Source organism: Dermacentor albipictus, chromosome 1, assembly GCF_038994185.2.
Source record: "Dermacentor albipictus isolate Rhodes 1998 colony chromosome 1, USDA_Dalb.pri_finalv2, whole genome shotgun sequence".
Lineage (NCBI taxonomy): Eukaryota > Metazoa > Arthropoda > Arachnida > Ixodida > Ixodidae > Dermacentor > Dermacentor albipictus.
In genome coordinates, this window is record NC_091821.1 from 187,668,131 (window position 1) to 187,692,126 (window position 23,996).

The following is a 23,996-nucleotide window of genomic DNA, read 5'->3' on the forward strand; positions in this document are numbered from 1 at the left end:
AAGATATCGCAGTTCTGTAAACGGCATCCATTACATCATACAAAGCGGACAAATTCAATATGTCAATTTATATCTTACGTGAATTTGTTACGTTGTGAACAAGGATTCTGCAAAGGCTGTATTTCCATATTGCTAAATTTTTTTAGATTCATGCATAACATATCAATTTTGACCACTTTAGATGTATTATTAGATGCAATTCAGATATTTGTGATATTTTTCATTGCCAGAGTACAGGGTTGTAAACTTGATAATTTCGTTTTCTGAAAATTTGCAATTTTTGCCAATTTTTAATAAAACATTGACTACCTAAATAGAAAATAGAAATAGAAAATAGAAAATTTAGAACCAACAGTCACTAGATTTTAAGTTTTCTTGTTTTTAATGCAACAAACGTCATCAAATTTGGTGGAGTGGTTGACGAGAAAAACGAATTCTCCTTTGACATGTATTTATATAGGAGCACCTGAGCTAAAGCTTCCTCTCAAGCCCTCGAGGGCATCTGCTCTTACCCATGACAAGCACTGCTTCATGCACCTATCCAGATGGCTTCTAGTGTGCATCTCAAAGCCTTTTCCCAGCTTACCAAGTACACTCTCAATCACCTCAGGGCAGCCACTCTGACCAAACAGTGGCCACTCAGCTGCTGCTATGTCGCAGCTGCCATCCGTGGTAACACTTCTAAATGTGTGATTAAGCTCTTGTAGAAACGCAGTCTTTAAGGGAATGCAGTCAAAATGCTCTAGCAATTGCTCGCCAATCCCAAAGATACAGTGTTGATGGGCAATGATAGTGCATTAATTGCGGTAAGCCTGAAACTGTCAAACACAAAATTGACTCACACACGGTCTGTCGGCCCTTGTTCAATCTACCACTCGCTTTCGCGAAGCAACCCCCTTCCCAAAGTGGTGCTGTGTTACCAACTTCGGACATTTTTCTAACACACAAGAAAGCTAATGAGAGACTGTAGAGTGCAACCACTAACGAATATCAGACAGTTTAAAGATACACAGCTGTGCGACATAAATGGTGTGAAACAGCTGCGATGACACCAATCGCAGCTCAAGCTTTGTCAGTTAAGTTAGTGATTTGGCAAAAAGCAGGGAACAGCCTCCGCAGCAATAATATCTGCATCGTGACAGGCCTATTCAGGTGCAACATATGCGCATTGAAAATGGCGGTCACAGGCAATTTTCTCCTGCACAAGGAATCATCAGGGCATGAACACAAATTACAGCTTTTGAACTGCATTTATGTGGCTAAAGTATTTCTAAAAAATTATGTAACAGTCAAGGAACTCAGAAGTGCTATAATATCAAAAAGGCATCCTTCTTGGCTGAAAATTACAATGTTTTGCACTGTGTCCTTCTTCAACTCCTTCACTCTGCACTTCACTGTATTTGATACGGAATAACCTTGTTCTCAATTGTTGCTTCCATGGAAGATGGAACGACCCTCACACCTTCACTGTTTGTTTGTGTGTGTGTTTTCAATGCACTTGGTTTTTGGCAGCACTGCACCAGGCTGACTGACCCCCCCTTGTCCTTTTATGGCTTCTATGGTAAACAATGCCATGTCACCACCTCTGATTATTGCTATTTAACCAGTGCACCTGCTTCAAGGCCAGAACCATGCTGCACTTGGTGTGTTTTGATTTGGTTGCGTTAAAATATGGAATTATATGTAGTGCTTTCAGGCAAATGAGTCTCCAAACTATATTGAATTGGTGCAAAGCTATACATTAAAGAAAAGAAAAGCACACAATGATTATGCATTAACCTTTCGAAAGAAAAACATTTGCAAAGTCCCTTTATACCCATCTTAAAGTAGGCTATGCAAAAAAGTGTCTCATGAAAGAAAAAGTTACGCAAGCGAACTTATTTTCGGTGCAGGCTTACCCATGCCACATCTTCTCTGAAAGGGAGCCCATGGAAGTCACACATGCAGATGTACTGAGCTGAGAAGTTTCCACATGGACCTGGGTCTGAGGCTTCGGCCGACTGGTTGAATTCGAGCATTGGCTGAAGCCTCACGGCTGGTACTGCTTCCACTCTTCTGATTATCAACCTTTAGAGGGTCATGACAAAAACATATTTGCATCAACCAATTTTCTGCAGCAATGCATAAATAATACTGCTCATATACGATGTACAAAAACTATAATTTTGTTCTTTTATGTGTACAATTTTGTGCAGGAAGCTTAACCTGCCATGAAGCTATGGTAAAGCCAGATTATTGGTTTCACCCACTTTGAGCACATTCACTGAGCATGGAAAGTTCCCAGAAATTTCCAACTTTTGCAGTCCAGTCGATGTATTGCTGACAGATCAATCTTAAGAACCTTAAAAAACTTACAGTACAACTTTTGTTTAAGAGAAGAATAGTCAATTATTTTTATCAATGGTGCCAGTGAACAGAAATAAGTAAAAAAATTTGACTAAAGGGGGGTCTAGAAACGAAATTCAAGAGTTATTCCAAGTTTTGTTTGTGTGAAGGAAAACATTTTTCCTAGCTTTTCAGCTAATTCAAGCTTGTGTTTCAGCCTTATTACTCATGCTTCCAACACCATGTGTGTGACAAGCAAGACGGCATGAACATGGCATGGCCAGTGCACTTTGGTTTAGCTACAGCTCGTTAGCCAATGCATTGAGAAGTCCATTGTAGGTGAATCGTGAAAATGTACAAGCCGTAAACGGTCGTGCATTCCAGGATGGGTGCGATTTTATAATGTTCCGTAAAGGGAAAGCAAAAAGTTCGCCTGCCCTCGCATGATTGATCAGAATCTCGCTTTCGTCAGCAAAAGCGCCATTATGACCAATTACAAGAGAGCATGTGAATGATTGACTTTCAGAACCGTTATAAGAACACAGGTGCTGCTGTCTCACGTCCAAAAATGTTATGCTTTGCTACCTGCCCCGTTTTATGAAGGTGGCTTAACGTTAACCACAAATGAGAAAGTGACCAGCACAGGGCAGGCATTTTGTGACAACTTGGTGTCCAGAGAGGGAAAACCAAGACAAAACACCATTCCATACATAAGCCGCCGGACATCAGGTCCGTGGCGGTAAAAGTGGGACATGTCCCAGGTAAATCGGGATGTCTGGTCACCTATTATACGGACACGTATACTTGTTTATCTTTTTCAGGTGACCGCTTTTCACTGCCTAACAAATGTTATCACTCAGCTCGGGGCATGCCCACACGTATCGGAAGTTTCTGTAGTGTTATCAATGGTTCTTTCTGCTGTCTTTGTCACCGAAGCTTGTGTAAGCTGATCGCACGAGCGACGCGAATTGTGTAGAACTTTCTGGAAAACATGCGGGCACCAGCAATTGTTCTGGAACCTTAGATGGCTCATGTATAAAAGCCAATGCGCTTGACCAGCAGATCAAATTTTCGCCGATCGCCGACTGTGTTTGCCACTATCGTTGTTGTTCTTTAAGTGTGGCCTGTTTTTGAGGGCACAGGTTCGCCCAATAAAAGAGGCTACACTTAAAGAACAATGATAGCGGTGAAAACAGTCTTAAAGTATGCTTCGTCTCCACAGCTCAGTGGCAGCTTTCAGCAGGTTCTTTCCCGAACAAGACACGGCTGACCCTTTAAGTGCCTTGCCCGAACATACTCATCTGGGGACCGATGCACACCCCGGCAGTGCGCGAGTAAAGTCGTGTCACCCTAAGATAACTTGCAAACGTGAAACATCCTTGAACTGGTGGTGTCGTCTACACAGAGGTTTGTTATACTAAAATTTATGGCAGATCTTCCTTTTATATGAAAAATTACATGATCTGCTGGCATAGTGTTGCTCTTGTCCACTGTGCTCGTGTCCCATTTTGCAACATGATAGAGTGGTGCAAAAAGCTAGTGCATTTTTTTAATGATGCAGGAATTCAAGAACTTCTTATGAACTCTGACTCAGAGGACTGCAATATTGATTACAAAGAGGCCATGCTGGAACACCATCTTAACTAAAATAATTAATTAGTATGTCATAATCCTTGTATGAGCTTTCAGATTTAAAAAAAACTATGTAACGTGTCACCAATAACTTCCCTGCTGATGTGTTACCTTAGACAGAAAATGAATTTCTTGCATTTTGGCAAAACCCCCAGCACACAGCAGGTGGAAATGCTTGAAATGCCCAGCACCCAAAGGGTTAAAGAAAGTAATGCAGCTGCAATCAATAACACTTGTCATTCACAGCATCATCAATTTTCCCATACTATTTCATGGCGCTCTTTGGAGATCCCTGGGCCTTGCGGCAAAAAAACCACATGCATCATCTGGGTTTTGAACCTCAGATGTGTGCACACGCACTTCAAGCTTTACCACATTCTTAAAAGATGAATTTAAAACTTCATGTTACACGTCTTCAAAGATGTTTTGAAGCAAGTGTTGTTGAAATTTTTATTTTTATTTCCCACAATGTCCTCATCCATCAAACCCATGATTAATGCTTACAGTATGGTGCAATCGTGATAGTACATGGTATGGTAGAGGCACGCACAGGAGTTTACAAAGAAGCTTTCAATGAATCGAAATCTCGCATCGCATCCCCAGTCTCCCTAAATCATCATGTGGTCATTATAATCACCCACGAGTACGTATGGGTCTGGAAGCTGATCAATGAAATCATAAAAATAGTTTTTTCCGCGATGAAAATATGGGGGTATAAATACAGAACATACAGTGATCAACTTATTAAAAAGAACTGCGCGAACTGACACCGCCTCAAGGGGGTTTGAAGAGTGACTTGTTGAAAAGCTACAGACTTGTCGGCAATTATTTATTTATTTATTTATTTAGTTATTTATTCATTTATTTATTTATTTATTATACCTCAAAGGCCCCAGAGATGGGGTATTACATGAGGGATGGGCTTTAACAAAACAGTGATTCGAGAGCAGCCTTGAAGTGATGAGTGTCGGAGTGGTGCGTGATGTCGGCAGACAGTCCGTTCCAGTCCCTGGCGGTTTTCACAAAAAATGATAGTAGATGAGAGGTAGTCTGCGCTGGGGGAGGATACACGGCTTTGCTGTGGTTAATGCGGCTGGACTGACGATGAGCTGGTAATATAGCTGAAATGTGGAGTGGTGAATGATAGAATTTGTGAAAAAGACACAGTCTAGAAATAAGACGTCGCGATTCTAGATTAGTAAGACCGGCACGGGATTTTAGTTCAGACACGCTTGCATGATAAGAATATTCAGAGTAGATAAACCGGGCTGCATGGTTTTGAATTGATTCCAGTGTATTAGATAGGTTATGTTGATGAGGATCCCAGACAGAGCATGCATATTCTAACTTAGGGCGGACATATGTAACATAAGCTAACAATTTTACTGATGGGGGAGCAAGTCTTAGATTCCGGCGGAGAAAACCGAGGGTTAGATTCGCGGCATTGGCTAAGTTAATGACATGATGTGACCAATTTAGGGTAGTTGAAAAGGTTATGCCGAGGTATTTATACAAGCCTACGGATGAGATTTCGGCGCCGTATGTGGTGTATTTCCCTGATTGGTGATGCTGTCTGCGATGGAAAGAAACTAGCGAGGTTTTTTTAGTATTTAAAGACATCAACCATTTGTTACACCATAATTCAATGCGTTTTAGGTCATCTTGAAGCAAATGCATGTCTGAAGTGTTAGTTATGCGTCGATAAACTACACAATCATCTGCGAACAATCGAATGTTAGAAGAGATCGCAGTAGGAAGATCATTAATGTAAATTAGAAAGAGTAGTGGTCCGAGAACTGTGCCTTGTGGTACGCCCGAAAGGACAGAAGATCTTTTAGATGACTGTGTGTTAGCAAATCCAAAGTGTTGTCGGTTAGTGAGGAAGCTACGTATCCAGTCTAATACAAATGGTTTAATCTTGAGACGGGAAAGTTTTAGGAGTAGCTGTTGGTGTGGAACTTTGTCGAATGCCTTTTCAAAGTCTAAGAAAATAGCATCTACAGGTACGTTCAAGTCGAGGTCAGAGCTTAGATCATGAAATAATAAAGCTAGTTGGGTGTCACATGAAAGACCTTTACAGAAGCCATGTTGAGCTGGGTGAAAGAGGTTATTGGATACTAAAAAGTTAACGATCTGAGAGTAAATAACATGCTCCATTAGTTTGCAACAAACACTGGTGAGTGAAATGGGGCGATAACTAGAGCACAACAATGGAGGACCTTTTTTAGGGACTGGAACAATCTTGCCTACTCTCCAGTCTTCCGGCAGCACTCCTGATGACAATGATTGCTGAAAAATAGCACATAACATCGCGCTCACATTTGTTTTGGTGTTTTTCAGCATTTTAACATTTATTTCATCGACGCCAGACGATGATGTAAGTTTTAATGAATCAATTAGTTTCTCAATGCCGTAAGGACAAAAGGTAATATCAGGCATGACTGCATGATCCGAAAGAGGGAAGCGAGGTAATATGTTAACAGGTTCAGTTGTGAAGACGGAAGAAAAAGTGAGATTAGGTTGTTCAGCAATTTCGCAATCGGGAATACGATGGTTTTGATCATCAAACAGAGCTAATGGCTGGGAGTTATTAGGGTTAATAACCTTCCAGAATTTTGGGGGGGTTATTTCTTAACATAGACGGCAGCGTTTGCGAAAAAAAAGTTCGTTTTTCTTTACTTGCTAGAGCTTCGAATTCTTTTTCTGCAAGGTAATACTTATTCCATGCGCCTGCGTTGGTAAATCATTTAGCCGAGCGAAAAAGCCTTTTCTTTTTATTGTTAAGACGCTTTAGTGTGATATTAAACTATGGGGATGACTGTTTTTCGGTTAGGGTGATAACGGGTACATATCTCACGAACACATCGAGCATTTTGTTTTTAAAAAGCAGCCAGTTAGTTTCAACAGAACGCATCAAAAAACTGGTGTGGAATGAAGCAGCAAAATGTCCAAGTTCCGAGTTTTTGCCGAGTAATTCCCTTTGTCATACAGTTTGATCACTTTGGTTATCTTTGTAGGTTGTGTAAGCTGACAGGAGTACGATGCATGGATTATAGAATGATCACTAAGACCAGGCAAATGCATCATTGCATAAACTTTGTCAGGATCAGAAGCAAAAATGAGGTCGAGTATGTTAGAAGAATTACAACTTTGACGTGTAGGTTCAGTGAGAAGTTGCGTTAATTTAAAGGTTAGGCAGGAGTTAACAAAATCGCTTTCGGTACTGTGTTGCGAAGTTGCTGATGTTAGGTTAGTCCAGTTTATGGCGGGGAAGTTAAAATCACCGAACAGTAACATCAGAGAGTGGTGATGCAATTCAGTTACCGAACGCAATGTTTCGTGGAATTCTGCAACAAAGTTAGGATCATTACCAGGGGGGCGATAGCAGACTGCGATTATTGTGGGTGGGTAAGAGGCATTACACAGGACAAACAGAATTTCTAGGGAGGACGATGTCTTAATTTCAGTACATTGAAGGTCCTTATGAGCGCCAATGAATACGCCGCCACCACGTTTGGTAGTTCGATCATGCCTGAAGATATTGAAATTAGGGAAAAATGGCAATATTTCAGAGTCTTCTATTGTAGAATTAAGCCAAGTTTCAGTAATAAGAATTAGGTCAGACTCTGTTGCGTCGGCAAGATTACTGAACGTCAAGCTTCGGAAAAATGCTTCTAATGTTAGTAAAAACAAACGAAAAACAATTTTTCTTGGAGTTAGCATTGCTGGGGCCTAGGCATTTAAAGCACGAGGGACAACCTTTTGGATGTTGCGGTCAAACGTGTAAGCTTGGTTTCTAATAGTTAGCTTGTCATGTCGGAGCTTGAATGGTTTCTGTTGTGTCTTGGCGAATTAGACTAAACGCCTTCTAGCTGTTAGAGTGTTAGGAGAGTAATCTTCTGGAATTTTATATTCAGTGCCCTTGAGTTTCCTACCCTGTGAAATAATTTGTTCTTTTACTTTGAAATGTGAAAGTTTTACAATAATTGGCCTGTTGTTGTTTACTTTGAATTTTGCTACTTGAATTGCTACCCCGCCATTTTACTTTGAGTTGCTACCCCGCCAGACGAGGCGTTTGCCTCGTCACAGTCCTTACGATAGATGGTGTGCCGATGAAGGAAGTTTGTGTGTGGGGGTTTCAGATGTCTCTTGCGCACTCAGAAACTTTGGATTATGTTATTGTAGAAATTCGGTAATGTCGTCAAGGTTATGAACAAGTCCTCTAAGATTCCAGTCTGGTATTTGTGTCTCCATGATGACAAAAGTGTTTGCGCTGTGTGTTTAGGAGACAAGGGTTAGCTCACGGGCCCTTACCAGGTGCCATGACGCGAGGTTTGCCTTTTTTTTTTTTGGTGTGGTTTAGAGAATCCGGCCGCTACTTAGGTGCTAGCTGCGCCATCTGAATGGGTGTTATGTCCATCGCCTCTTGCGGACTGCGCACTTTTGTGAAGGCTCTGTTTGACGTTAAGGCCTTGACATGTCGAAAGAGCAGATGTGGATGGCCCCTTCTGCTGGGGCGGCAGAGCAGCACTAGCTGCAGCCACCAAAGGGCGGACGGCATCGCAGGCAGCTCATTGCGTGTGGACTGGACAGCCGCCACAAGCCGTTATTTCTGTCCCCTGATACGCCGCTTTGGCAAAGCTGCTCTTAGGCAAGTATGCTGCCCACATATTTGCCTCCTTGAACGATATATTTTCTTTGACTTTGATTATGATTATTTTTTTCTTTTTCCATGATGTGCAGGACCGCTAGTATGCAGCGTGCTCCCCATCACAGTTCCCCATCATGCAGATGCCCCTGTGAGGAGGTGCCAAACCCATCACAATCTTTTTTTTAAATTGAAGCTTTCTTCACGAACCCTTCTGGACTTTCCTTACCGTGGCTGCTTGCTGGGTGGGTGCTGCTGCTGGCTTGCCAAATAGCTTGCACTATCATCTTTACTGCCCTTACAGTTGTCCAGGCTGCTAGCCTTAATTTATTCAATTTATGCTCAACCGGAGCTTTATAGTTTATCTTCTAATGTTTACTCAAGTCCATATTGCTAGGATTCTGCATTAAGCAGGGACCCAAGTTGCTCACAGCTATCCACAGCTTGAACTGCCAACTCAGGCAAAAATATTTCTTACAACCTATCTTTTTCTTTTTTTTCAGCCAAAGTGTGTTTCCCGCAGCAGGAGTCTTTGCTGCTTAACAGATGGTGCAATCACTGATCTAGCCTGGGGAACAGAGAGTGGCCAGTGACGGCCTGTTTTTGAATGCCTGTAGATGTCTCCACCTGATTTAGGTAACACTGATTCTTGTCCCTTTGAGGAAGTATTCAATGCTTGTAAAACTAGCTTTGCATGAAATGTAGTGAAGTAACATTTAGTTACTTCTATTCCAAATGATATTACCAGTGATTGCAATTTTAACATTGATGCCTGTACCAATGTTGCCTGATTCACAGGGTATAATGTCCCAAAGCAGTACAGAGGCTATATAAAATGCTGCTGTGGAGCGCCCCAGACTAACGTCAACCATCTGGAGTTCTTTAATGTGTGAGCGAACAATTGCACAAAAGCATTTATGCATTTCACATTCATTGGAATGCGGCCATGGTGCCCGGGAAATGAATCTGATTTTGTGGTCAGCAGCAAGAAGCCATAGCGACAAAGCCACCACTGTGGCACCATTGCAAAGTAACCACTCTTTCTACAATGTATACACAGTGACATTGAATTCCCTTGTCCCATTACTTTATTTGTAATGAGCAGAAAAACAGTAATGGCCTTTCCCCTTTTCACTCACTTCTATGCTGAAAAGATCAGCACAATTTTTTTCTCCACTTGAGTCTAACCTTCTTTCATGACTTACTTCAAAGAACAAAAATTTAATTAAACGATTTCACTATTCATACAAAGCTGCAAAGCACACATCAGTATAACAATATTTTATTTTAAAATGCAGTTAGCTTTATCATGAATAACCAAAAACCACAGCACATTTCTATAGCATGTCCTGTAACCACACATGCAACATAAGGTAAAACATTTACTTCATTCAGTTCTGGCTCAGGTTTATTTATAGAAAGTTTCCTAAACTTTTGCTCCTATAGACCGTTTTTTCGTAGGCGCCGCCATATTGTGAACGCAGTGGCGCCTCCTATGAGCAGCGCCATACTGGCTTGGGTGAAAGCGGTCTTTTGCATGGCAGGTATACGCTCGGCGGCAGGTTCTGGCGTTTGTTTTCGCGGTCGTGCGGTCTGTTTAGTATAACGTGCGTTTTCTACGTGGTAGATGGTTCTGTGAGACGTGCTGAAGTGGTTTAATGCGTCATGGCCGGAGTTTCTGCTGGCGTTGAGGTGGGCAGAATACGCAGCGCCATGTGTGCGCGCATATTTGAGCCTACAATCAGCCTCGGAGATGAATTGCGTATTTCTGAATGTTCCAGTCACTAACGTGACCTTATTGCAGTATTATCCTCTATTTCTAAGCTGCGCTTTAGGAGCCATGAAACATACGCGACGATCGTAACGGCGTGAGCGTGGGTAGCGTTCTGCTACGATAGGAGCTGTGATGTTATACTTTGACAAGTGTTCAAATTGTTCTCTGCAGGTTACATTGCGTGACTACTTGGTTCGATGAATGAGGTTTCCGCCCCTGAATAAAATAGTTTTGGCAAGTGATAGCAGTATACCTTACAGTCCGAATTACGCTTGTCCAGCAAAGGGACTGTTTACGAACTGCGCGAGCGTCTCAAGCAGTGGTAGGTGCTGGATTACATGTATCTTTGTTCTATATACCGCATGGTCCAAGCATACCGCATCAGCGGTTATATATTTATAAACGTGCGGCGTGACTATGCGAGGCCCTATTGCGGCGTTAGCCCGTTTTCTCTTGCTTTTTCGAGAAAGAGGATGATAACCGAATTTCTTTTTCGGTTGTGTTCATTCCGTTCTCATCGACGCACTCACACGCATTACGGAAATTTTGTCCTCAAAAATAGGCATCGCATTCTTTTTATGCGATCCCTCATATATTATGGCTGTATGCAGGCCAAAAAGGCAATGTCGAAGCGCACAGCTTACATATGTACCGTGCTGGTTCACCAACCGCAGTGATCGCTGTGTTGAGCAGCGCCATCGGCCTCATGCAGGAAGGCTAGCGTATACATATGGTAATTTGAAGCCTACTAGACTTGAGATGCGCGAGAACGATGCCGGTGCATAACAAATATTTGATTGCGCCTGCCGCTTAGATGTCTCGTGGTTGCCTTAGGTTGGTCGTGCACGAGCATGCGCTCTTATAAGCTTTATGTTTTACTCCCTACACCAAGCGATCAGATATTGAACAGATTTACCATTTCATGCTGCTAATACAGAGACACCGGTTCTCTTTGTCGAATTAAAACCGATATAAGCAAAATAGTTCACAACACATACACACTCCGCTACTGATAATGTGCGTACACCACGGCTGATAAAACGCGGCAGATTTTTGCGCCCCCAAAAGATATTTCCACCTACTGTAGTTACCGATGCAAGGGAAAGCTCCCCTGACGAGCTCATGTGAACGGACATGGCGTAAATTTCACAAACTAAGATCTAAAACATCTCGAAATCGTTCCGCAGCACACGACAGCAATACTTTCAAGCAGCGCCGCGCTGGATCGCCCAAGCCAGAGAGGAGGAAAGACTCTCCGCGCGCCCTATCCTCCTCGCCCGATGAAACGGTCTATAGCTTAAGCATTACCGTCAGCACATGTGAAAAGTTTAAAACACATACATTTTATTAAACATTGTTTAGCAAGCAAGTAAGATGTAAACCAGCTTCACAGTACTTCCATGCAATAACTTTCATTTACATAATCTCAAAGAAAAATCTGCAGAAGTTTACAAGCACTTGACTAAGTACACACAAGAAAAAATTGAGGCAATAGAAGCAACTTACTCCAAAGGCACTTGTGGAAAAATGCTTTTTACAGCAGTTCCTAGCTGGATGATCATATGGTCAACATCACTGGACTCGGGATCAACTGAATAGAATGTGTACACTTTGTTGTCTATGGTTAGGCAGAGCTGCAAAAATGCAGAGCATAGAGCACAATTGGCAACCAATAAGTTTTCAGTGCTGTTTTAGCCAACATGTGCATTACATGAACTGACAAAATAAGATTGGAACATGAAACGCAAAACAGCATTATTGAAAGCTTAGAGCTTCTATGGGCGTACACACACATTTGCACACACACATGCCCCCGAGCTCCCACTCACTTGCCCCCAAGCTCCCACTCACATGCACAAACCTTGAGAAACTTCTATACCTCACCTGGTTTGGCTTTTTGCTCTCTACAGTTTGAATTTCTAAATAGTGAAAAGAGTGCTCAATCTGAAAAAAAAAAAAAGTGCGCCCTATGTTAAGGCTGGTCACCATATAGCGCAGAGCACACCTATATCAGCACTCCAATGTTAAAGACGGATAAAGGCAGTTTACCTTGGTTGGTACTTTGGCAGTGAGGATAAAAAACCTACATGAAGAAAATGCCTGAAAACAAACAAAGTGAAATAATCTCTTAGCAAGTTAATATGCAAAAAACTAGAATTTATAACAAACACATTGTACTTTGCTGATAAATAATGTTAATGTATCGCACTTTGTTTCTGAAAAATATATTCATTATACAGCAGACTTCTGTCAAATACACTTGAGTAACGGCCCCACTCATCTAAGAGCCGTACCCCCAACTTGATTGCCTGAAATCAAAAAAATGTCTGCTCTTGGTTTCCACGTGCCTTCTGAAATACATTTGCCATGGTGAGTGGTGTTGTTGGACATTGTTGTGAAAAGCTTTAGAAAAATGTATCCATGGCAAATGTATCCACAAGCGTGCTGCTGAACTGAGCCCGAGCAGCGGCTACAGTGGAAGTCACAGTGATGAGGACAAAAGGGGCACCTGGTGTGTGGCAAATATGCACGAACAAATAAATTCTTTAGGAAAACAATAGTGCTCACTCTTGGTACAGAGGGATCATGACCAGAAGAATATGACTGAAATGGCCTGCCCCCATGTAAGGGGCACACTTCATCAAGATCTCAAAAATAGTGCAGACCTTGCATAAGGGCACATGGTACAATCTCTGACCATGTTCAAGTGTCCTGATGATGATGATTGAAGTTTACTAGGGCAAGGGCATCTAAGGCCAAAGAGCGCCAGGACGTGTGTTTTGTGGGTTTAGGACTATGACTTAAAATAAAGGCTGTATAGAGGCCTACACGTAAGACAGATCTCTGATTACTAGTGCATCAATTCTAAAATAATTACTAAGATAAATATAAGGCTTTAATAAATTGGCTACAGGCACACATGTTAAATTATTCTGGATTGTCCGAGTCCCTAACTGTACAATTGCTTACGCAAGAAGTGCGAGAGCTCAGACATACTCAGACATCAGATTGTACCTCACCTGTGAGGCACAATCTGATGGTTAGGATGGAATGAGATGTCTAGAAAGTCAACTTGTGCAAGATAATGAAGCACTCTTAAAGTTAAAAAGCGCATCCTCTGATAAGAACATCAAGGGATGGGGGGTATATGGTGTGAATAGAGCTCCCTAAAATGAGTCACTCGCCCTCGGTGAAGTTCAGGACATTGAATGAGGACATGTAGGATGGTTAGGTTCTCACTGCAGCGTGTGCACATCAGTGGGTCAGTTGCAGTCAAGAGGTATTTGTGTGTGCCATAAGTGTGTCCTATTCTGAGTCATGCCAAAGTGACTTCGGTGTGTCTATCAAGCTTCAGTGGGCAAGATTTGGTTAAACGCATTTTAAGCAGGTGCAGCTTATTTTCAACTTCTTTGTCCCGCTCAACTTGCCAATGATTTCACAGCGCCTTTCATACTGCAGGTTTCATATCTACACCAGGTACCCAGCTTACATCAATTGTAGCCCAATGAGCCCATTGACCAACATTTTTGTCCGCCATTTCATTACCTGCGATCCCAGAGTGGCCTGGCACCCAGCATACAACAAGAGCAAGGTTTTGTTTATACGCTACATGAATGTGTTAAAGGAGCTGGTTTAATACGGGGTTTTGGCTTGCTTTGCCACAGGACAGGGCTGTGACAGTGCTTAAGGAATCTGTGTATATTACAGACTTTTGTATGTTGTGCTGTACTATGTACTCAACAGTGATCAGAATACCGTACGCTTCCGCTGTAAAGGTGCTGCTATGGTTATGCAATGTTTTAGAGTTGGAGAAGTTTGGGCCATGGGCTGCACACGATAGCAAAGTTGCAGACTTTGAAGCATCAGTGAAAAATGCCATACATCTATACTTGTCTTCAAGGGCGAAAAATGTTGCTGGATGAGGGCACTTGGACAACTCTTTTTGTCAAGTTCTGTAAAGGACAAGTCACAGGTAACTGTACATTGCTCCCAAGGTGGGATGGGTTCAGCATAGTTGCTTTCCTGCAGATCTGTGAAAACTACTCAGAGTTTTTCCACAACAGATTTTACTGCAAACAGCAACGGTGGGGCATGTGAGGGCCTGTTTAAATACAACTGATTTGTGGACTGATCACTTATGAGCGCTTTGCATGGATGTTGTTTTAGCGACATGGTTCTTATTGCATAGGTGACTCCCAGATATGTATGCTGATAATCCAGCAGCCACTGATCCGATTCTGCACACAGACTTTGGACGGGGCTCGTACGAAAGGCACCAAGTGCTAGACGGATACCTAAGTGATAGACAGGATCAAGTGGCTTAAGTGTTGTCTTTGAAGCAGACTATAGTCTATGCGAGACAACACAAGGCTTTTAAAGAGAAATAGGAGGCAATACCTATCTGTTCCCCACGACTAGCAAGATAAAATCTTTAAAAGGTTCATAGTTTTAAGACATTTCAGCTTCAACTGTTTTATATGCTGCATGAAGGTTAACTAAGTATCGAAGATTACACTCAGAAATTTTTGTTCTTTTCTATTTACCAGGCTTCTCCCATTCATCGTAATGCAAGGGCCAGGACATACCCCTCTTCATCTGGAAAACAGCACACAGGTAGTCTTCTCTGCACTGAATCTAAGCCCGTTTTCGTCTGCCCATTTCGCAAGCCGATTAACACTTAACTGTATCTGACGTTCACATATGGACAGGTTGCAAGATTTAAAGCCGATTTGGATGTCATCCACATAGATAGAATAAGACACCATGGATGGTGTAACAGAGCAAAGAGAGTTCATTGTAGTTATAACAAGTGTGCAACTTAGCACTCCTCCCTGTGGTACACCATTTTCTTGACCAAAAGTGCACGATAGTACATTGCAGATTCTTATGCGGAACTTCCTTTTATATAGGTCAATTTGCAAAACGTTCAGCATACTACCACAAATTCCATAGGATGACAGCTCTTGCAGAATATGGTATCGCCAGGCAGTATCATATACCTTCTCAAGGTCAAATAATACGGATAGACAGTATTGGCTGTGTACAAATGCATCACGTGTATATGACTCAAGGAGAACAAGATTATCGGTTGCCGACCTCGTTCTTCGGAAGCCAGATTAGAGGGTGCAATATACTATTATATTCCAAAAAGAACACAGGCGACGGTTAATCATTTTTTTCAAATACTTTAAATAAACAGCTAGTGAGTTCAATTGGTGTGTAAATGTTAACTAGGGAAGGGTCTTTGCCGTGTTTGAGTAGAATATTGCCTCCTTCCAAGATGAAGGTATATGAATTGCAAAGATCTTATTGTAAAGACCTAAGATGCAATTTAGGGTCTCACAAGGCAGATTCTTGATTATTTCATATGCTATTGTGTCAGAACCTGGAGCCGAGCCGCCACAAGAGCCTAGGGCAAGCTTGAATTCATGAAATGTTAGTGGTTTGTTGTATCCTTCTGATGACTTGTTTGGACGTAGAAGAATATTTTCAGCTATTCTTTTATGGTGTAAGAACTTTTCGGAATAATTTCCCGAGCTTGACACCCTCTCAAGTGCTCACCAAGAGTGTTCGCTTTATCTTCTATAGTATCACCAGAGCCAGTGACGAGAGAAAAGGATTTGGACATTGTCCTTTTAGTTTACATACCCTGTTGTATACTTTGCTGACATCTATGTACGAGTTTATTGAGGATACGTAGCGTGTCCAGCTTTCCCGTTTGGATATTCAGCGGATACAGTGGCCATTTGCTTTGCACCACTTAAAATTTATTAGATTTTCTGTTGTTGGGTAGCATGAAAATCTGCTCTATGCTTTGCTCTGACGTTTCTTTGCAATTTCACAGTCTTTGTTCCATCACGGTTTTGGATTGACTTTATCTGTGCAGGACTGAGTTATGCAGTTTCGAGCAGAACAGAGGATGTGTTCAGTGATGTAGTTGGCCAGCTCCTCTACACCTAGGTATGTTCAAGTGTCCTAAGAGGCACCCACAGTTAGGAGGTGAAACTTTGTTACACTGATTTTGACAAACGGGACAATGGAGAATTCAAGCTAGGAGAGATTTTTTATGGTTACATTACAAGTGCCACCAATGCTTAATGAGTGCTGACTACACTAAAGAGTATGAGAAAGCCGTCAAGCAACCAATAACCACAAAATCTTTCATAAAGTGTCCTTCACAACACAGTGAGCCTTGATATGAAAGAACTGGTTGAGTTGTTTGTTGCCCATGGAAATCAGGCCACCTCCAGAGAAAGTTTATACAAAATGGTTGTGAACACAGACACAAAGTATGCAGGTCAACAACCAATAAAGACAACACAAATTTTGCCTGCATTACACCACAATTATTGGTTCTCAATCACAATGGCTCTGACAACGAAGAGTTCTAGGAGCTGCAACTAAATACAATTAAGGTTCAAATGGCACTTCTCCTTGCACAATGTTTAATACACACACACAGACAATGCTGTCCAAGTATTCCAGCACATATTAGTCATGCAAATCATTTACATGATACCCGCTTACAGGCACCGGTAAAGACCACCACATAGTGAGGAATTTCCAAATAATGTTCACTTCAAAGCAACTCTGTTCAATGCAACTCTGAGACATGTCTTCATTTCAACTTTGAGATATCTAAAGCAATTTCAAATGTCCCACTTATGCTGAATTAATGAAACTCACTTTTTTTCATGCTTGGTTCCACAATATTTATAATTTTCACATCAAATTCCTGTTCAAACACATAATGCTGCACTGCACATACCATGCACTGATATTCAATGCATTTGATAAAACTACCACCACAATTTCATCAAAAAAACAACGATCTTGGATCTTAAATAACAAGTAAATCCCATTCATTCCCAGTGTCCATATTTGTGAAATGTCATTCGTTTTTGCCAGTTCTGTCCAGCAGTGACAAAAGAAAAAAAAAAGCCATGGATAGTATGCAGCAGAATACTATGTTTACCCAATATGAAACCATTTAACTTTAGAACGCAGCGCACTGCTACACACGACCATTTTACTTAAAGGGACTGATGACTGGCCAGAATGTGTTGCGAGACGTTGATGGAAATGAAATTACAACGATTTATAGGGATAGAATCCAGCACGCTGTTCGCGATTTAAGTAGGAATTATAATTTTAACTTGACAAAGAAAGTCTCAAAAAACCAGTAAGTGGCGATGCTTGGCGGTGAAATCTTGGGACTTCGAATGTAGTCTATGAGATTACTGTACGCAAGACAACTGTTAATAAGTACAACATAATTATTGCTTAAAATTACAGTTGCTATATCATTAGACACTTGAGCTTCGTTCTATGCTTAGAAAATCAAAAGCGCACGCATGGCTACTGCAACATGCTGAACTGTGTATCACGTGTAAAAGCATTGTTTCGTTTTCAATCCAACTGGTTTCATTTTGAGTGGTTAAATGCCAAAGCAGTTGGACAGGAAACCACGAAAACACGTAGCTAGTATCGCAGAAATATTTTAACACTTCATAAAATATGAATCACAGGAACATCGGCCTGATAAACCAAATAATGCTTTCTCACAGTTACTGCTGCACTTGTCGTCTGCCTCCCATAACGCCTGCGCATAATCACTATCGTGCTCACTTATCGTTTTCAGCGTGCTTAAAGTGAACGACTACATCTTCACTGCAGGTAGGGGAGGGAGGGAAAACTTTTAGTCTTTCGAGAGTTTCGCGGTTACGAGGTCTCCGTCGTCTTCATCTTCTTGGCGCTGGCGACTGGAGACTTCTCTTCAGCAAGGGTGGGCCCCTATTCCAAGGCTCCACTGAGTCGCGCTGCATCGCTCGCGTGCTGCACTAGGGCCCTTTGGGCCGTGAGCTCGCTGCTGGTGAGCCGACTCTCCCATTGCTCTGCACTCGGGTGTTCGTGTTTGTGGAATGCTTTGTTGCGTTCGCACTCCCAGGTGATGTGGTAGAGTGTAGGTTTGGCACCGCACCAAGGGCAGGTGGCCCTGTATTGTGTCGGAAACATCTTATTGAGCACGTGTAAGTTGGGGAAGGAGTTTGTCTGTAGTCTGCGCCAGCTGGTCGCTTCCTCCTTTGAGAGGTCTTTGTGTGGTGGCGGATATCTAATTCTAGTTCCTCTATGTAAGTTCAGGGTCTCTGCGTATCCCCCCTCGCAAGCCTGTAGGTGGGTCTCCAGGGCATTCGACCACCCAGCTCGGAACGCTTCACCTCGAGCTAGGCTGTCTGCCCTTTCGTTCCCCACTATGCCTACGTGACCCGGGATCCAGATTAGTTTGTGTCGGGGCTTTTCCTTCTTGGCGGAGGTGGCTCCGCTGAGTATTCTGAGGGCAGTTTTGCTGATTCTGCCTCTCGTGTAGTTTCTGCACACCACTGCAGGTAAAAAAAATTCTGATAAAAAATGTTTCATGGTGTTTTCCGCATTACCACTTCATGATTAGACACTGACCGGTAAGCTTTCTACTGCGTTAAAGAAATAGGTACCATGAAAAATGGTTGTCGGTTCCTTTAAGGCTATACCACATTTGACAAGATATACGATGGGCTACGTTCTGTCAGCAATAGTCAAGGAATAGTTTCGTGCCTCCTCGAAATTCTGGCAGCCAATAATTAAAAGTACACTAAAGGAAAATATGAAGTAGAGCTAGATCGATAGATTATTCATCTGGAAGTCTATCAACGTTTTCTGTGTGCCAACATATAACTTTGTTGCATAGAAAATTGCAGCCAAAGTTCTCACTGTTGCTCCTCAATTTGAACAGTGAGCGCCAAAAAGGACAAGTTGAAATAATTTTCATGTGACCTCCCTCTATGCCACTTTATGTGAATCGGAAGAACTTCAGTTTAGCCTAGTTGGTGTTTACTTCAATCAGCCAGTGCTGATGTCACATGAGAGGTACCATCGTCTACAAACACGTGGTGCCACTCCGACTTCCTATTTTCATAATTTTCTCACTTACAAAAGCCATTCTTTGACAAGAATGATGAATTTTATCACAGAAGCCTAATCATTCAATCTAGCTCAACCAAATATTTTCATTTAGTGTCCCTTTAACTTATGCATTTCATCAGAGCCAGTGATTCAAATCTATTTAGGAGAAACGTAACATGACTGACTGATCGCTAAATTAAAATGTAATTATTCTATGATTATGAGGAAGCGCTAGAAAATGCACAAAGGATCATCTGAACTTTTTTTTAATGGGGCCAGCAGCACTTAGGAATAAAATTATGTAAGTTTGACACATTTGTTGACAGTGCATCATAACTTGTGACTGAAGTGGATATGCAGGTCTAAAACATATATGTTATATTCAAAGGGACACTAAAGAGCAACATTAAATCTCTTTAGAATTCTTCAATATACTATGTTCATTCATTTGGTAAAAAAAGTTTGTTATTACTAGAAAAAATGAGGTCAAAACTTTCTACTTCTGAATTTCACAGCAGAATCACAGAGGTGGTATGCCAGTGTGACTTCAGGAATTTCATAACATCTTGTATTTTGGCAGTTTTTGGTAAAAAAAAAAAATGCTTTTATAAAGTTGCTAGGTTGTGTGCCTTGATATTTAAGAATGCAATGTAGCCCTTCCTTACCGATAAATAATTAACAAGACCCATGTAGGTGCCATTAAAATTGATGACTTCGCAGCAAGCTGATGCACGAGCTTCTGAGCGACGTTGCCACTCGTGTTTCATTATTGGGTATTTTCTCGATTGCCAAGGGTCCTCTTATTGTAACAGTGGTCATTTCGCTATTGCAAACTCATAAATTACAAATACAGCTTAATGTAATATTTCTCTTGAGTGTCCCTTTAAGCTACAATCATTTCCTTAAGTGGGGCCATGCTATAACATTCTAAATGGTAGAAATATTACCAGCACTCTGTTCTCTGTTTTGTCCTGTTTGATCTCCAAGCGCACCATGCACTTGAAAGACACCTTGGCACTGCGGTCCAGCACATGTCGAATGCTGTCTGTAATCGGGAAGAGACAACAGTAAATTGAAGGGTCTTTTTTTCTTCTTCTTTTTCTTTGGTGTGGGGGGGGGGGATTAAACTGAATTTTCTTTTCCACAGGAACAAGAAATGCCAACATATAGCTGTACAGGGCTAGGTTACAAGCATAGTACAACATATGCAGTAGTATCATGTCCATGCAAGTACAAGAACGTATAATTTTGCACCCCAGTCTTTCACAAAAGAGGCACAATATGCATATTGGTTGCACCAAAATTTTATGGTTACTCTGGCCTGGGGCATCAAATTCAGCTGCTATACATATTTCATGTGCATGTTGCTTCATGAAATTTTCAATTTGTCAAAGAAATAGAGGTGGGAGGGAGAGTTTCTTTACAGTGTTAAAGGTCAGCAGAGCCGCATTCAAACACCAGTATACAGTACAATAAAAGGAAGTGTTTTCTCCAAACATGGAAGTTTCCTATGCACAACTTTTTCATTATAATGACAAGAGGGTACCTGTTGCTATGCCATACTGCTCCTATGAGAAACGGATTTGCATTACACACCAAAGCCATCTTGTGAAGAACTTCCACCCTTACCTACTACTCCAGATCATACTGTATAAATGCTGCGGTACATTACTGAGCTTCGGGAAGCAGAAAAGTGGTATCGGCAGACACTTAGCCAAAATTACAGCACTTACTTTCGCTATCATCCTCCACGACATGGTAAACATTACCATAATTTCATTTTTACTAAAAACTGCTTATATTTGTGTGCAAGGTGAGACCACCTCAAAGCATGCAATTTTTCAGAGGAAGGCTCATCATAGAGAAACTATGAAATGGCATATTCTGTCAAAAATTCTTCATGAAGGTTGTAATAAGCAACAGCTCCATACATTGCAGCTTCTTTAGCCTTGTTACAAGGACACTTTGTATGGCACAAAATAAATGCAAGTCCAATAGTTTTTGCTATATTGAGACTACTTGTCACAACACAGATGACAGAATTACAATAACAATCACAAAATGAACATAGCTCTGCTTTTATAAATGGGTAGCAGACAGTAAAAAGCAACTTGTAATGTCTACACATACTGCTGTGATTTTGCATCTATGGCAATCAAGTTCCTAAAGGTATGAATTATTTCCCAGTAAAGTGTGAATGAATTGTGGGGTTTTGTGTGCCAAAACAGCGAATTGATTACGAGGCACCCCGTAGTGCGGGATTCTGGATTAACTTCGACCACCTGGGGATCTTTAATGTGCCCATAATGCACGGGACCCCCATGGGTGTTTTTGCATTTCACCCCTATCGATATGCTGCCGCCACGGCCGGGATTTCATCCCACAACCTCGTGCTTAGCAGTGCAATGCCATAGCCGCTAAGCTACCATGGCGGGTTCTAGTAAAGCGTAAAAACTTTAATACTCTTGAAAGCAGATTCTATTTCAAGTGGTGCAACTTGGGTAGATGTGTCTGAGATGGGTTTAAGCAGAACCAGCTACATTTACAGTAGCACATCCCTAACATAAGTATATTCAGCTGTTCAGTTTGCATGCAAGATGCCATGTGTCAGCAATTTTCTTCAACCATGATAATAAGTGTAAAATAGTACGGATGAATGCAAGTAGCTTCAGAACTATTACATCCTCCCTAAATAAGAAAAGGACAAGCAACACATTTTTCAGCTATAGACAGCCCACTGGACCATTGTCGCACACATATGAGATTACTGGGGAACTGCAGAACACTTTTTACATCCGACATGTGAACAAGCCAAAATTGTGTTTTCTGTTGATATAATAAAGGTAAGTTTAGTAAATAAGATAACATGGAATTATTACATACCAATGTTATTTATAATCAACATTCGGCTGAAAGGCCAGATTCTGGAGCAAGCATGTGTCGTCTTTTTGAGTAAAAACTACAGCATGCAGCACTCGCTACTGGTATACACATTTTCAAGGAAAGCGTTAAAGCAAGCAACATATTCAAGGCCAGATTGCAAAGGCAGAGAAAGGCACTTGCTGGCAGAAATAAAAGGAGGAAGTGCCCAAAAATCCCACACAAGACTGACACAATTCTAAAGACAACTGCCTGTGGCGCTGCACACTGGTTTGCAGTGAGTGCCAAATGCTGGCAGCCAAGTAAGAATAAGAATTCAGCTCTTTGCATGTGCCTTCTTGTGGCATTTGCAATCAACATTAATGCTAATGTGTAACACCACAGAAAGTCACTTCAACTTAACTGCCCTTTTGTACAAGCAACTACATGTAAAACTCAATATCAAAGAAAGTTTGCATAGATGCTACATGGTTATCACAGCATGTGGAAATAATATTAATACAGTTTTAAGGTATGCTAAATTCTGAAGGAAGTGCATGTGTATCCACTAGAGTATGAAAAAGTAGAGGAGTTATTTAACTGCTTTCACATTTAATGGGAACTTACACTGACAGTTGATATGCCAAGGTACAAATTTCATGTTCAATTCTAATTCGTACACCGAGGTATTTTTAACTTTTATCGCTTCGTGTTCGTGATGAACTTGTCAGAGTAAAGTATCTCCAATAAAGTAAACGAGCTTCGCATTCAACCGAAACCGTACTGTCAAGAGGAGATACACTTGAAAAGCGCAATAACTTTAGGAGGAGTCGCGATATCGTGCTGTGATCGCGAATATGTCGAGATATCAGGAGGCGTGATTTGCAATAGAACTGTGAAAGAAAACAAGTAACAATTACCATACACGGCATCCAGATTAGTCACTATAAACAAGTGTTTACGACTCAGCATGACTACATCGATCACCTTCATAAGGCTACGAAGCTTTTCCTCCTCATTTTCAGAGAAGGGTTCTGTTTCAGTTACGTCCATAAATGCAACAGCGAAGTAGCGACGGCTTGCATGTTACACAGTCGGGGAGTTGCCCGTTGATAACGATACGTATGCATGTGTGCGTATGTGTGTGTATATATATATATATATATATATATATATATATATATATATATATATATATATATATATATATATATATATATATGCACACACACTGTCAGGGGCAGGTAAACAGGAAATCTAACCAAGGCTGACGCGGACGCCTAAGCCACAGGCAAACTTTGAAGTATTTGGAGCCGCAAACAAAATGCAACGGCAGGTCTGCAAGCACCATCGGAGGACAACGCTACGGCGTTGTCCTCCGATTGTCCTCCGGCGTTGTCCTCCGACAACTACTCAATATTTAAAAAAAAAAAAGACGGGGGAGGGGGGCTTTACAAGCAACACTAGTAACTGTGCAATGTTTACAACAAGCTGAAGTTAGTTCGCCTTTGCGCATAAGGTGATGCAGTAAAAAATACACTGAAAGAAAGAAAGGCATATCCAACTCGGAACTGACAGGCAGGTAATCACTGATGCGTTTGCAAGTGAACACCTACCGCTCAGTTCCTTCGTAATAGCGTTCTTCGTGGACATTATTCCGCTTCAGTATTCTCTGCCGTCAGAAGTATCCATAAAACCGCGGGGCTTCTGCTTGACCGCAAGAGCATAACCACAAGCTGAATATTTACTTAAAAAATTCCCGGACACAACATCACTCAGCTATTCCCACTTTTGGGATCAGCACCGACTGCGGGACAG

At 41.5% G+C, this 23,996-nt stretch overlaps 1 protein-coding gene across 6 annotated transcripts in view; it reads right to left on the reverse strand.

The window, feature by feature from the left end:
• LRR (Leucine-rich repeat) overlaps positions 1 to 23,996 on the reverse strand; it is a 222,823-nt gene extending 198,827 nt beyond the window's left edge. For all 6 annotated transcript variants that reach the window (XM_070530645.1, XM_070530643.1, XM_070530642.1 and 3 more), the window contains exons 1-6: positions 23,795 to 23,996; positions 20,267 to 20,364; positions 12,429 to 12,479; positions 12,264 to 12,323; positions 11,886 to 12,013; positions 1,899 to 2,067 (exon numbers count right to left, since the gene is read on the reverse strand). In XM_070530645.1, coding sequence (XP_070386746.1) covers positions 1,899 to 2,067; positions 11,886 to 12,013; positions 12,264 to 12,323; positions 12,429 to 12,479; positions 20,267 to 20,364; positions 23,795 to 23,831 — 543 coding nt within the window. In that variant the 5' untranslated portion in view covers positions 23,832 to 23,996. The remainder of the gene's footprint in view (positions 1 to 1,898; positions 2,068 to 11,885; positions 12,014 to 12,263; positions 12,324 to 12,428; positions 12,480 to 20,266; positions 20,365 to 23,794) is intronic.